General features: G+C 37.6%; 1 protein-coding gene across 2 annotated transcripts in view; it reads left to right on the top strand.

Annotated features, from left to right (window-relative positions):
- RPTOR (regulatory associated protein of MTOR complex 1) overlaps window positions 1–15,537 on the top strand; it is a 423,325-nt gene that overhangs the window by 172,315 nt on the left and 235,473 nt on the right. For both annotated transcript variants that reach the window (XM_070937688.1, XM_070937689.1), the window contains exon 6: window positions 13,747–13,922. In XM_070937688.1, the coding sequence (XP_070793789.1) occupies window positions 13,747–13,922 (176 nt within the window). The remainder of the gene's footprint in view (window positions 1–13,746; window positions 13,923–15,537) is intronic.

Below are 15,537 nucleotides of genomic sequence, written 5' to 3' on the forward strand. Positions count from 1 at the left end.
GTGGCGTCATTAGTGCTCTCTGAGCTTGGTTGTTTGTTTGCAAGCGCTTTGCTACCAAACTAAATAACATCTTCAGTGCCTGAAAGGAGTGGGATTTGCTTTCAGTTTATGTACAGTAGCTTCCTCTGCTGGTGGGAATGTTGTTTTCTCTTTGACAGTTCTTTGATTGGGCTCTTGTTTACTGCTTGTCTGCCTGAGTTGGTAGTTCCTTGATTTGCGGCATTGTTTACTGCTTGCTTTACTTTTTGATGTTAATTCTGGTGTTGATTGCTGTTGAGAAAGTGTTCTGGTCTTTTTCTTTGCTTTTTGTTTTTATTTTATTATCTCTTTTGAATGGTATGTAAAGGTTGTGTATCTCTATGGGTTAGCTGATGGCTGATTTGTCTGAGTGCTGAGCTTTCAGGAATTCCTTACCATTTTGGATTTAGCTTGGTCTTGGATGCTCACCATTTCCCAGTTGAAAGTCTATGGAGATTCTCAGTTATCCAGGTCATGGTTGTCCCAAAGGTGTTTTTGCAAGAGGCAAGAGGCAACTGGACTTTCTGTTTTTTCTTTGAGGACATTTCACGTCTCATACAAGAAGCTTCTTTGGCTCAGAGCTGAAGCTTCTTAAATGAGAAGCAAAACGTCTTCAAAGAAAAAAACAGAAAGTCCAGTTGCCTCTTGAAAAAGCACCTTTGGGATTCCTAATTGAAACTATAGTTGAGTCTGTACATGTATTGTAAAATTTTCATCTTGTCTTCTGATTGTTAGTTGGCATTCTTGAGTATGCTCTGCTAATATTCTGCCTCTTTGTCTAGTAGTGGCTACATTTTAGATATATTTTAGGATACATTTTAGTTGCAGGAACAAATATTTCAGAGTTTGCCCATCATTTCTCAAAGCTAAAAATTATATTAAAGGAGAACAAGCAGCCATTATCATTCCTCTATATTAAAGAGAAAGATTATTTTGCTTAAGCATACCTGGAAAAGTGCTTGGCAGCATTTGGATTGAAAGGATAATAGAGATAACAAGAAATAAAAGTGGACTGGAACGCGCACTGGGACTTTATGCTGGATGTTCAGAGTTTTGCTTTTAGCAAGTCATTGGGAAAGTTTATTTTTCATTTTTTTATTTAGCAAAAGCATATATTTCTCTTGTCTTTGGAAAAATATGAAGTGATTGCTAAATGTGATGAATATGGAATGCCTAGTGAATGTTTCAGCAATGAATAGGGAATAAGACAAGGATATGTGGTATTCATTTGGCTATTTAATGTATTGATGGATAAATGCATAAGAAATGCTTTTGGTTATACTGAAACTATATTGGTCAGCCTTAGTGTTTTTATGTTACTTTAGTATGCAGATAGTTATTAGCCCTTCAAGGTGGACCCACCTAGGAAACCTGTCATACAGCCTAATGCTACTTTTTATAAGGTTATAGAAACAGAATCTTGCAAGTCTGAATATATTTCCCCCTCATTCCCTTTACAACAAGGTTGTGTTGTTGATTGAGAATCCAAATGATTTCCAGGCGGTATTAGATAGACTGTGTAATGCAGTGAGAATACAGATCTGAAAATTAATGCATCAGAAACTAAAGTAATTATGTTTAACATGGAAAATGGAGTGAACAATTGGAAAATGCTGAAAAAGTAAAGCAAGCAGATGAATATGTGTACCTTGGTAGAATGTTTATTAATGAGGGGAAAGCGGATGGAAACATTTCAAGACATGCAGTTTGTGGGAGAAAGGCAGTAGGTAGTGTATGGTTTGTTATGAGGACTGAATGTTTGTTGAAATAAGTGAAAATAACTGTGTATAAGAGTATGTTTTTGCCTACTTTGTTATATGGAAGTGAGAATTGGGCATGTCAGAAGAAAAAGATAAATGGAATGCAGTAGGAATAGTGTTTTAGAAGTGTGGGTGGTAAAATAAGAAAAAATAAGTGAAATATGAGTGGATGTTGAATGAATGTGGATTGAATATAAAACTGAGTGATCACTACAGAAGAAATATATAAGATCATTTGGTAGCATTGGGAGAACTAAAGTGTAGTTCAATATGCAAAATAAATCTATAAGGTAGGAATGACTTGATGGTGAGGAAGGGGAAGTCTAATCAAGCCCTGGTTGAATGAAGTTGATGTGTCAGGCTTAAGGTAAAGACAACAGTGAAATCCAATCAACTTCAGTCCTTTATTTGCTCATGCCTAATTGAATCTCATCAGACTAAAGCTGTAGTCTTCTAACCTAATAGTTATAATCTGGGAGGTTCTAGAGCAGGGATGTCAAACTTGCAGCCCGCTGGCTGGATGCGTCACATGCTGGCCATGCCCATCCTTGGTTTAGCGAAGGGGAAAAAAGTTGTGATACATCACATGACGACAATGTGACGCCACAAGTTTGACACCCCTGTTCTAAAGTGTGGCTACCCTGAATCTCTTCCTCTCTTTCCATCCAGTTCAGGACTATGCAATCTCTTGCTTGGGCCCCCCTCTGGAATGTGATACCTCTTCCCTGGAAAGCCACAGTTCTATTGCTGACAATTGCATATTTCGTCACATGATGTGAGCCCCAGAAAGAAAGAGGTGCAAGTTTTACACTACTGCATGTACATGCAGTAGTGTAAGCATGTGATGGAAGTAAGAATGTGAGATATGGATAGAAAGGTATTGAGAAGTATAATAGATGTTGTCAGTAGAAACTAGTTTCATCTGTATTTTTTATTTTCTTTTTCTTAGTCTTACCGTTTCCTACTTCTTTTCTGCACAATACATAATGTTTTTATACCAAAACGGAATTGATAGGTATAAATATTTATACATTAATACAGACAGTAGTCTCTTAAGCTATGTCAGCAAAAATTACAATAAATATCTATATTAGATTCCAATCCAGAATCAATTTAACATTTCAAGCGCAGGAGATGAACCAGAAACAAATGAGAAATGAGGGGTTTCTTTACTTTCCCAGGATCCAGGTTAGAATCCCATTATGTCAGTCTCCAGCTCTACAGTTTTCAAAAAAAAAAAAAAAAAAAAAAACAACCAACAACAACAACCCTGTGAAAAGTCATTTGTATTTGCATGGTTTAACTTAAAAGTCTTATCTGCCATGTGCAAAGATGTTACATTCCATATTCGAATGATCATGGACTTGAATGTTCATACCTAAGATATCTCCCTTGCCCCAAAAATGAAGAAAACTGTGAGATAGTTCTGCCTCAATTGCCACACCATTACAGGTTCAGGGAAATAGTTGGTGACATTAGGAGAGGAAGAAAGAGGAGAACATGTGCCGTTCTTTATCAGGACAGAAACAAAAATGGAGCAGTCATACAGGGTCATCATGAAAAGGGTAAAATAGCTCTAATGCAGGGGTCCTCAAATTTTTAAACAGGGGGCCAATTCACAATCCCTCAGACTGTTGGGGGGCCTTGTGACTGGGTGGGCATGGCTAGGTGGCCATATGACTGGGTGGGCGTGGCCAATTTAGCAGTCCATTTTGCCAATTTAGCAGTCCATTAAACAATACACACACATGAAACTTTCATTTGTTTTGCTCCTGTGAGTGTTTTATTTGCTTTTGTTTGCATTTTTGCATTTTTGTTTGCAAAAATGTTTGTTTGCATGTTTGCAACAAACATGTTGTTGTTCTGTTTTTACTAGATCGTTTTTTAAGTTGTTTAGTGGTCCACTTCAGAATACTCAATTTTGCAGCAATTCTTCTCAGCCCCACGAAGCTTACAATCAACAAGCCCCCCCCCTCTCTTTCTCTCTCTCTCATTTCTATATCTACCTATCTATCTGTCTCTCTCCTGGGGCATCTTCTGCAGGATCCCCTTCAATCCTGGCAATGCAATGGGATACCTCATTGAATTCCATTCCATTCCATTCCATTCCATTCCATTCCTTTCCATTTCCATTCCATCCCCATTCCCATTCCCACTTTATCCTATTGCTATTGCTATTGTTATTCCATCCCATCCTATTCCTATTCCCATTTCATTCTCTCCTATTTCTATTCCATTGCATGCCCTTTCTGCCTCCCTCTCCAGGGGCAGGCTGCCTCATCGGTCACCGCCAGGACTGATATCTATGTGTGGTAGCTAAATTCCGCAAAGAAAATACAGTAGATTTAAGCGGGGGGAGATGTCAAAAACAAAAAATAAAAAAATCTACCTGCAGAAGGAGCCGCCAGGGGCAGTGGGGCTGGGCTCACCTCTGGTTGTCCCAGCGCGAGTAATGCCCCTTCCCAGACAGCGCACGATGCTTCGTGGAGGCAGCTTTGCTCAAACTGGGAGTGGTGGGGGGGGGGGGAGAGGTTCAGCTGTCACAAACATCTCCTGACTGTTTCTTCATGGATCAAGGGGGGAATCTTTGCTTGTTCGGAAGGTCAATTTTCTCTGACAACGGTAAGGCAATTTGAGTTTGGGAGAGATTTCGGGCTTGGAATGAGAATCAATCAGGAATCAGGTGAACCTCCCTCCTTTCTGTGGATCTGTGCAACGTGAGATTCTTTGAACACCCCCCATCCCGCCCCCATTTAACTAACTCCACATCTCCGATCTGGATAACTCTGGAATGAAGGATGAGTTTATGAGTGAAAGTACATTTTATCTAATGGAGGGAAGGGGAGGGAGATGTGTGTGTCCCAACTTCTTTCATCCTCCTTGGAATCCGCCTCCAGGACTTCCTGAAGCTGGGAGGGGGGGATATTTGAATTTGAATTTGCATCCACAGGTAGCGCTACCCCAATGGCTCCTATAGTCATAATGAGAGATTTGAGGGGGCAGCAGGGCGGAACAGCCCCCCCCCAAAAAAAAGAGTGAAGAAATTCAGCTGTTACAAGTGGATTATTGTGCATTTGAACATTGTGACGGAATGTTTCTTGTTATATCCCCCCCCCCCCGGTTTGACTTCAGCCCTAATTTTTTCATAGCCCTGAGAATTCTGAGAGTTGGAGTCCATTGGTCATAAAAGTGCAAGAAGGCCTCATTTCTACCTGTCCCACATGGGAGATCAGGAAGCGCAAAAACCCCGGAAGCCCCAGAAGATAACGGCGTCTGCGCGCTGACATTTTCTCTGCGCGGCGCAGCCTTTTTTTCTTCTACTTTTGCTCCAGGTTCGTCACCCTCTGGGCAGCCCTATCTGGGGAACTGCCAGCCCATTCACTGGAGCTGTGAAGCAGTGCGAGGAGAGAAGCGGAAATGGGGGTGGGGGTATTCAAAGAATCCCACGTTGCGCAGATCCACAGAAAGAAGGGAGGTTCACCTGATTCCTGACTGATTCTCATTCCAAGTCCCAAATCTCTCCCAAATTCAAAATTGCCTTACCGTTGCCAGAGAAAATTGACCTTCCGAGCAAGCAAAAGTCCCCCCCCGATCCGTGAAGAAACAGTTAGGAGATGGTTGTGACAGCTGAAACCCAGCCCCCCCCACTCCCGCTTCACCAAAGCTGCCTCCACTTAGCATCACGCGGTGTAATTACGCAGCAGGCGCAGGCTCTCCTGTTGGAACCCTTCGGTTCGACCCCCCCATGGAGCGACAGTGGACCGAAGTCCCTGGCAAATCTTTTTTGCCAGCCGAGGAAAGAGTTCTTTCCTCTGCTGGCACAAGGCGCGGCCCGTTTTTGGCTTCCCCTGCACCCCCCAGAAGCACTCTGACAGCCAAAAACAGGGCACGTGGACACTTTCCGGGGCCTCCGCCCGCCCCTTTTTTGGCCTCCCCCCACACCCCAGAAGCACTCTGCCGGCCCAAACCTAAGCCCTTCCTGTGGCCAAAAGGTGGGGGCCGGCAGGTGGGTGTGGCGATGTGGGCGATGTGTGACCTCGTGGTCCCACACGGGCTGGATTAATGGCTTTGGCAGGCCGGATCTGTCCCATGGGCCGTAGTTTGAGGATGCCTGCTCTAATGACTCAGTATTTTGTTCCTGTGCTAATATGGATTTATATTGTAATTTTGATTAATAGCTTTGCAACCTTACAGAATCAAAAGTTCATGACTGTTTTGCTCCAGTACAATCTACCTGGTCATTGGGAGAGTTCTCTATAGCCTTTTTTTCACGACAGTCTTCTGAACGCAGTTTGCAGCTGGCGCACAGTTCATGTTCTCATGAGTTAGAGGTGGCTCTCTGCCATGCACACAGAGTTAAATAGCATGCCCTTTGCTCTGCTGGAGATAGAAAAGGTTTGTTTTGTTTAAAACAAAGGAGAGAACTTGGGAGAATTCCATGGATAGCAACTGGATAGAAACATGGATTCCCAACTCTCAGCAGTCTCTGATTAATTTGTTGGAATCTCAAAGAAGTTGGAGAAATCCAGATAATTGAATCAAAGGAATACTTGCTTCAAGAACGTTCTCATACTATAGAAACAGATAAATAGAGAATTACAGAATAACGGCGTTGGAAGGAATTTTGGAAGTCTTCCAGTCCAAGCCCCTTCTCAAGTAGGAGACCTAATACCATTCCGGACAAATGGCCATCCAATCTCTTCTTAAAAACCTCCAGTGATGGAATACCCACAACTGCTGGGGGCAAGCTATTCCACTGGTCAATTAAATTGTTCCCATTAACAGGAAATTTTTCCTTATTTCTGTGTTGGATCTCTCTTTGATAAGCTTCCATCCATTATTTCTTCTCCTGTCCTTAGTGCTTTAGAGAATAAATTGACACTGTGGCAGCCCTTCAAATACAATTTATCAAATATAATTTATCAAATACAGTTTATGTAGATGTTAATTTGTACTAGGTGTTGTCATTTCTGTGTGTTGTATAATGTGAAGTTTTATGTTCTATGTCTCTGTACATTAGGGATAAATTGATAAAATTTCATATTTTAATCATACTTCAGGCTGTGTTCATCAATTGTTTTTAGTGTCTTGTGATTAGTATAATTTATGGAAAATTTGGGTATTCTTTTTTAAAAATGAGGTTTGGTTTTGTTTACTTTTGTTTACTTCTGTGAGTTTCATTTATTTCAGCAATATGTTGCAAAGTTCAACGTTGAAAGTATGATGGGTAACAACAAGCTATGGACCTTGTTTTTATAAATATGATATGTAAACTCATTTACTGTGACTTGTAAAATTTGGGTTCTTCTTGGGATGGGTTCACACATCGCTGACTGTTAAACATATGAAGTTATAAGGATTATGATAATGCTAAATAATTCGTCTTTTTTCCTTTCTTGAAGGTTCTACAAGGGTCCCGCTAAAAATGAGTTTGATATTAAATCTGTTCCTGGAGGTTTACTTAGTTGCTTATGAAAGCAGGAGGGATTTAATGTTTGTCTTTGAAAATTTGATATGATGTTTGTTTGCTGATTTGCTATAGATTATATATTGTTCAGTCCAGCAAGGCTCAAAGTGGCTTTCAGCAGAAAAAAGTACACCGAAATAAAAATCATAACCAATAGAAAAAGCAATAATGCCCCAAAGAAGAGCCATAACATCCATTCTTTAGACTGAGGTTCCTTTTCATCGACAATCTATTCCAAAGGTCTCTGAAAAAGCCATATTTTAATGGTTCCAAATAACAATAAGGCTGGTGCCAACATACTATTGGGAGGAATGCTATTTCAGAGCAGTTGGGAAGTGATGGAGAAGGTTCATCTTCATGATCTCTGAAGATGCATGTTTTTTAAGAGCAGAGGCCAAGAGCGATCCTACTCTTTTCAATATTATTAAATGAACCGAAGCAACTGATAGTCCAATAGGTATCCTATATATGTGCAGATAATTGGCAAGACTGATTCCAAAGCAGAACATCATATACTTAAAGTATATAAACATCATATACCTATATTCCAAAGCAGAACATCTCACATTTCACACATCTGCCCACTCTTACTGAGAGCTAAAAGCATTATGATATAAATCTTAGTTATCTAATTACTGTATATACATTCATTATGTTCAGGGTATGTATGTAAACATAATTCTGGATAACTACCGGTAAATGAATTAGTTACTTGTACAATTTTTTTTTAAAAAAAATACAGTTTAGTGTTCCTTTATTTCCCCACATAACTGCATAAATCTAAAACTCCTTAATGTCAAGACAAATTTGGAGTGAGGGTGTGGTGAATAGAATGAGAAGAGTATTATAGAATATTGCTTGGACTGTAGATAGAATACATATCACCTTTAGATATGTTCCTTCTACCCATATCTAACATTATTTTCTATCTCTCACTGTAATTATTTTTATTTTTGGGTAGTACAGTTTTTGTTCATGTTTTTATTACTTCTACATGGAGAATTAAATGCTACAGTGGGGATGTTTGTTCTTTTAGCTACGTGACTAACTGCTTTTGATCAGAACTGACAAAATCAAATGTATAGTTTTGATTGGTTTTCCATTTTCTACATTGATTAATCTTTGCCATTACAGTCTAGATGAAGATTACGCTATATGTCAGTGGTATGCTGCATTTTCCTAATCTGTCAACTGTTGAAAAGAAGAAATTGTTTTGGTTTAGGTGTGTTAACACATTGACATGAAAAATGAAGATGCTGTCAGTGCTGAGAAATCATTAAGACTCTAAGCCAAAACAGAACACCAAAGGAAGCTGTTGACAATAACAATACCTGCTAAAATCACCACCAATTAAGTAGGCTGTATCATAATTTGACAGACATTTTACAAAAGTGTGTGTAAATTTAAAAAAAAGAAGTTTAATGGATCTCTAAAGTAAATCAGCATGAAATAAAAACATAACAGTCATTAAGCACATTTCAGGCATAAATTAGTTTTCTTTAGTGATGGGGAAATCTCAAAAAAAAAAAAATGGGGATCTAAGACTCTGCAAATATTATAGAAACACCATACCCAGCAATGCTTAGTCAAGAGAGCAAATGCGGAGTTCCTAAATCTGTGGAAATAATATATGCATGTACTTTCTAAAAGCTTTGGAGATTCCTTCAGCAAAGGGTCCTAAGTTAACAGAACTGAGATCTCTTTTGATATAATATGTATCATATAAAGGTTAAGAAGTAGGTTGTAATGATAAAAGGGCAGTTCCCCAATGGAGAGATGTAAGAACTCAGAACATATATTAATATTAGCATTTTAAACTTATTAATTATGGTTAGAAGTTAGGTGGATAAAGATGGAGATTGGAGAATTAAGTAGCTAAATAAAAACAATGTTTTCCTAAGTATAAAATGCATATTGAGAAACATGTTTTATAATTACTGATAGGATCTGGGACAACAGTGAATTATGAAGAAAGAATCTCAAAGCTGTTGATAGCTGGGGTTCAAATGTCCCATTGATATTTTAAATTATTAAGAAATCCAGTAAAAACAAAAGGTAGCAAAAATATAGCATTAAAAGCAAGATGATACCCACCAACATCTATGGCTTCAAAGGAAGATTAAGGAAAGAATACTGTCAATGATAATTACTTCCAGTTAGAGAATTAGAATAATTGAATATCCTTTTGATTATATGTAGCATTATAATATAAGGAAAAATGTAGCCCCGCATCCTTATATTTAAGTATACAAAATTAAGCTTGTGCTAACAAATGGAAGATGGTTTGGAAATCTGTCAGCACTTGAACATGGACTGTCCAGATTGTTGAGTTGATTCAAATTGTTGATTCTGTACCGTCGGAAAATCCTTCCCTTCTATCAAAAAACAGCATTGACACAAATAACTACCATAATTCTGAGTGTTTCTTAATAATTCTTTATGTACAGAGCCTAGTTTAGGGAATGAAGAAAAATGACTCAGAATTATTTCCCCTTATAGTGAGCAACTAACTTGAATTGATATTAAGGTAATCTATCTAAGAATAGTCTTAAAAGGGGTAGCCATGAATTTTTACTGATCCCTTCCTTATCCCTAATATGTAATTGAGCAAATTTAAAAATTAAGTAGTTGTAGTTATATTATTATTGGATTTTGGAATCTTTTCCCTAATATGTAATTGAATAAATTTAAAAACTCAAATGTAAAGAGTTGTCATGTATTGTCATTGGCTTTTGGAAGTTTGTATTGATGCCAAAAGAAGAATATAATTGGTTATTGCAATATTTGTGGCATAGAAAGAATCTCTTGTTATAACAAAAGTATGTGATTTTGGTTACTACAAAAGCGTATACTTGCCATGGAATTTATTGCCCAATGTATTTAAATTCTCAGGACGCATGAAAATCAGAATTGAAAAAATATCCACTCTTGTTTGAGTCAAGAGTCAAATAATGCTAAAAAAAACAACAACAATGTGGCATATTTACATCATCTGCAGGGTGTAAATTAGCTTACAATATGGGACAAGCTTTAATTATGTCCATAGTTTTATAAATTTTTCTTGAAAAATAAAATGTTTATGTATATTGAATAAGCTGTTCTTGTTTCAGATTAGTACTGGCCGTAGTCTGCTTTCTGTATCAGTATTCTTAACTTCAACTTGATAAGAATAACTATGCTGGAAAAATAATTGCACACCTTGAAATGTTATTTACATTTTACGTTTCTGAGGAATAAATATACATAAAGTTCTACTAACTACTGACCCTTTTATTTGTCATCTCCCTAATAATGTTTGTCATTCCATTATGCTTTTACTTAGGCATCACATTAAAACTGTATATTAATGGAAATCAGTCTACCAAATTATGTTCTTTATTGGTCATTTGGGTTATACTTGCTTCAGTGCATAAGTATTTGTCTGTATTGTTCTCTGTTTTTGCCCAAAGCAAAGAAAGAAATGTGCAACTATGTTACAGTTGATCTGACCTTCCTTGTTAGTTTCTAATATTGCACACCCTTCTCTGCTTGTATCTTCCAAAATCTTATATTGTATAATAGATCCCTTATTAAATAGTGTTTCTGGTTAAAAAAAAATAAACCTGACATAACAAACTGATTATATTGTGGTGTGCAACCTCTCTTCAAATACTTCCAGCACTGCCAAAATAGCCAGTTTTAAATATGACCCAGTTGTCTCAGGTTTGAAAGAGGATGTTTCAAATTTGGAATAGTTTGAATACTTTGCACGCTGTTATTACAATCTTCAGATGCTGTTAGGATAGGGCATTTCTCAGTTGATGCTTAATAAGTGCAATTTAATGTTTCTCTTGTTGTTTTGGCACAGATTTGCACTCATAACTTGGTAGTGAGGGTATGATCAAAAACCATGGAAGCAATTTCCTCCTGGGAGCAGATTCAGTAGATCGATTTGTCTTGGTTTATTTTGCAGAGATAAAATTTAATTGCTTGCAACAGTTGAAGGACCTAATGCAATGATCAGAAATTTAACTCTTCACAGGCTAGCTGCCATTACTAGTCCTAAATTCAATCTTAGTAGTCATAGGTCCCCTGAGGAAAAAAGTTACAGTACATGAATATACAGAAGTAACTTAATTGAACTTAATTGAAGTTCAGTAGGTTTTACTGTCAGATACAATTGCATTCCAAAGTTGAAACATCTTTGGTCCAATTTTCTATTTTAATTAATCCTTAAGTGGGGGAAAACTCCCTAAAGTAAGAATAAAGCCTCTAAAGCTATTATTTTTACGATAGAAGATATTATAAATTACTACGTGAGGTAAAGGTTCCCTTCGCACATATGTGCTAGTCGTTCCCGACTCTAGGGGGCGGTGCTCATCTCCGTTTCAAAGCCAAAGAGCCAGCGCTGTCCAAAGACGTCTCCGTGGTCATATGGCCAGCATGACTAAACGCCAAAGGCACACGGAATACGGTTACCTTCCCACCAAAGGTGGTCCCTATTTTTCTACTTGCATTTTTTACATGCTTTCGAACTGCTAGGTTGGCAGAAGCTGGGACAAGTAACGGGAGCTCACCCCATTACGTGGCACTAGGGATTTGAACCGCTGAACTGCCGACCTTTCAATTGACAAACTCAGCATCTTAGCCACTGAGCCACCACGTGCCTTTACTGCATGAAAGTATATCTAAACTTCTGCATGTGCCATGTTATTATTTTTAAATGGATTCTATAGATCAGCAGCCCCCAACCTTTTGGGCACATTCCATGGAGAGAGGTGGACAGGAGGGGGTGTGGTTTCATGTGCTGTCTGCATCCCATGAATGGGTCTTCGTTTGTTTGAGCAGCCTGGTTTCTGGCATGCCATGGACTGATGCCGGTCTTGAGGACCCCTGGTATAGATAACTGCATGCAAATATAAAGTATATATTCAGATTTGCAGAAAGGTATTTAACATTGAATCATATAGAATTTTGTCATTTTCAATTGATGGAAAATTATTGAAGGATATAATTTGACCATGAGTGCCTAAAGTTTTACATGCAGCTGTAATTTTGTTAAGTAAATAAGTAGTTTATTGAATAATTCTCCAGACCATTTCAAGTATGCTATAATTAACAACAATATACATTGGTACCTTGGTACTCATCATTAATTGGTATCAGGAGGCACAATGAGTACCAAACAAATTTTTCCCATAAGGAATAATGTAGTGAGTAACAAGGTAGCTGACACTGACAAGTTCTAGCTTGTGCATTGAGTACCAAACAAATGATGAGGAACAAAATTTTTGCATCAAAATGCATTGAGTACTGATTTTGATGAATTTCAAAACAGTTGAGTAGCAAGGTAACACTGTACATATGTTTATGACTTAAAATGAAAGTTTATTATTAAAATCTAAAACTAATAAATTGTAGACATAATTTAAATCTAAAATCTAAACAATGTTAATATTAACATATTAATACAATATTAACTCCATTAACATTTAATGGTTAATGGAGTGGCGTAGGACTACACCTTGTCAGAGTTTAAGAAATACAAGTATTACATATTGTAATTTGTCATGTCAGACAGAATCTACTATTTCTTTCCCCCTTAGCTTTGCTGCCTTAATTGCAAAGATAGCAACTCACTGTGTCACAAACTTATTGTTACCTTGTACAACTAAATTCAATTTATTTTCAGCATTCCAGTTCTTCATGTCATCAAGGAATGGACATTAATAATGATTTCTATATTTAACATACAACCAGGATTACATAATGTGACAAATTCTCTATTTCACCTGCCCCTCACACAAAGTCTGTCTTGCACTGGGATCATTAGGAATTTGCCTTGTTGCATCATTATAACTGTGTTTAAGATCCTTCCTTCCTTCCTTCCTTCCTTCCTTCCTTCCTTCCTTCCTTCCTTCCTTCCTTCCTTCCTTCCTTCCTTCCTTCCTTCCTTCCCTCCCTCCCTCCCTCCCTGTAATTTATAATAAATCCTCTAAATATAAATGAATCCTAATTTCTGTAGCCAGTTAGCATCTCTTGTCTCTGTAGTCAGGCTTTTGCTTGCAGACAGAATTTCAAAATTAGAAATCCTGACAAAAATGAGTAACTTATTTTAAAGAGAAATAGTATTGATCAGACATAGATGCTGAACTGTTGGATTCCAATACTGTTGTTTGCTAAACTCTTGCAAATAATATAATTCTTTCCTAATAATGTTCAGGAAATAATTTATGTATAGTGATGATACAATATTGAAAGATTACCTTGAGATTTAAGTCAAAACAGACCAAAGATAGATAATAATAAATAAAAGTACTCCAGGACATTCTGGATGAGTAGTTACATATAATGTTGAACAATTGATTCATAAGTATGAGTGTGTATCAACATCGTTGAGGAATAGGTTTTTCAAATCATTGACTTCTTTTAAATTATATATTTTATTATTCTTATTATTTTTAGGTATTGTTAGCTTATCATTAGGAGCTTTAACTGCTGGCTTTTCTATCTTCTGTGAAGGTGGCTGCAATTAACCCCAACCATCCACTTGCTCAGATGCCCTTGCCTCCTTCAATGAAAAATTGTATTCAACTAGCAGCATGTGAAGCTACTGAGTTGCTACCAATGATCCCTGATTTACCAGCTGACCTGTTCACATCCTGCCTTACCACACCAATCAAGATTGCGCTTAGATGGTAAGTGACTCGCTTGCCATCTGGGTGTGTATTCTGAGACTTGCCTATGGGTCTGACAAAGATGTTGACTCGGAAGCTTCAGTTGTCCTGACATTTCTCTGTAGATCCAAATTAGAAGAATTTGGTATAATCATCTGATTATACTGGCTGTCTCTAAGTATATTTTCACCTTCTTGGCTTTTTTTATACTTCTGTTTATTACATTTGTATTGTATCTGTATATTTGGGTTTGCTCAGATTAAAGGACTTAGTGTGCTGGAAATTAAAATAGGCTGCCTTTTCACAAATCAGAAGTACCATATGGTGCAGCACAAAGTTATATGAGCACACTACATTTTTCAGAGACGCTGTAGTGCCTGTCCTCAAGATCTTTTACCTGCGCACGTTCTGTACATTTCAGTGAAAAGCTTAATTGGTTGGGATTGAGAGAATTGGGCTGTGGATCCATATGTTACAGAAATGTTTTGAATAAGCTAGTTAAGTAATAGGAATAGTATACTGAAAAAATTAAGTTTCTTTTTTAAAAAGAATTTGAAGTAATAGAGCTATCTGTTAAGGAAGAGAGAGATAAAAACTTCTCTGTTTTCTGCTTAACAACAGACCTGTCTTGGGGTTAGGACAACATCCAGGACTGCCTGGGTTGCTGTCTCTAAGCAATGTGATCGTGTGATATCATGCTTTACAACTACTGTGTGTACTGACAGCAAACCTGACCTCAAATGCAGTCACAACTCGAGAGTATATTTGTTTATATATTTATTGAGGAAAATGATCTAAAGCTACCTATTTGTGTGTAAGCAAAAGTATTTGAACCTTTGCTTTCAGTAACAAGTGGGAAGCAATAACTAAATATTTCCAATAACTGATGATCAATCTTGCACCTTGACTTTAGTCCATTCCTCCTATTAGAGCAACTTCAGCTCAGGAATGTTGGTGGGCTTCCTCTTACGAACTCCCTGTTCAAGCCCTTCCATGACATTTCTATAAGATCAAAGTTAGGATTATGACTTGGCCATTCCAAAAGATAAACTTTCTTCTGTTTTAACTATTCTTTGGTTGTAAGACTTGTGTAGTTTGGTTCGTTGTCTTGCTGCATGACCCTCTTTCTCTTGAGCTTCAGTTCATAGACAGTGCCTTGACATTTTCCTATAGAATTTGCTAGTACAATTCAGAATTCATTGGTTCCATCAATGATGGCAAACTTTCTGGTCCAGAGGCAGTAAAGCAGGCTGAAACCATAATACTTCCACTGCCATTTTTCACAGATGGCTTAAAGTTCTTATGCTGGAATGCAGTGTCTTTGCCTTTCACCACACTTTTTACTCAAGCCAGAATATTCTATTTTGGTCTCATCCATTATTCTTCTAATAGCCTTCTGGCTTATCCATGTGGTCTTTTGCAGACTGTATGGGCAACCTCAGTTACTCAAACCATAAACAGAATGGAAGTGAAGATGGATCTTGATAATTGTCATGAGCCATCAGAAAACCAATAATGCCATTGTCTCAGCTGAATTATTGGTTTATTGCTTTCTTTTACTTAACCTTTTTCAATCAAGATGTGAGCCTTGGTACCATTTTCATTATAATCTTGGCATTTTCTTGAGTTTGATGCT

Source organism: Pituophis catenifer, unplaced genomic scaffold (genome assembly GCF_029215685.1).
Source record: "Pituophis catenifer annectens isolate HBS135680 unplaced genomic scaffold, rPitCat1.0.hap2 SCAF_2, whole genome shotgun sequence".
NCBI classification, from domain to species: Eukaryota; Metazoa; Chordata; class Lepidosauria; order Squamata; family Colubridae; genus Pituophis; species Pituophis catenifer.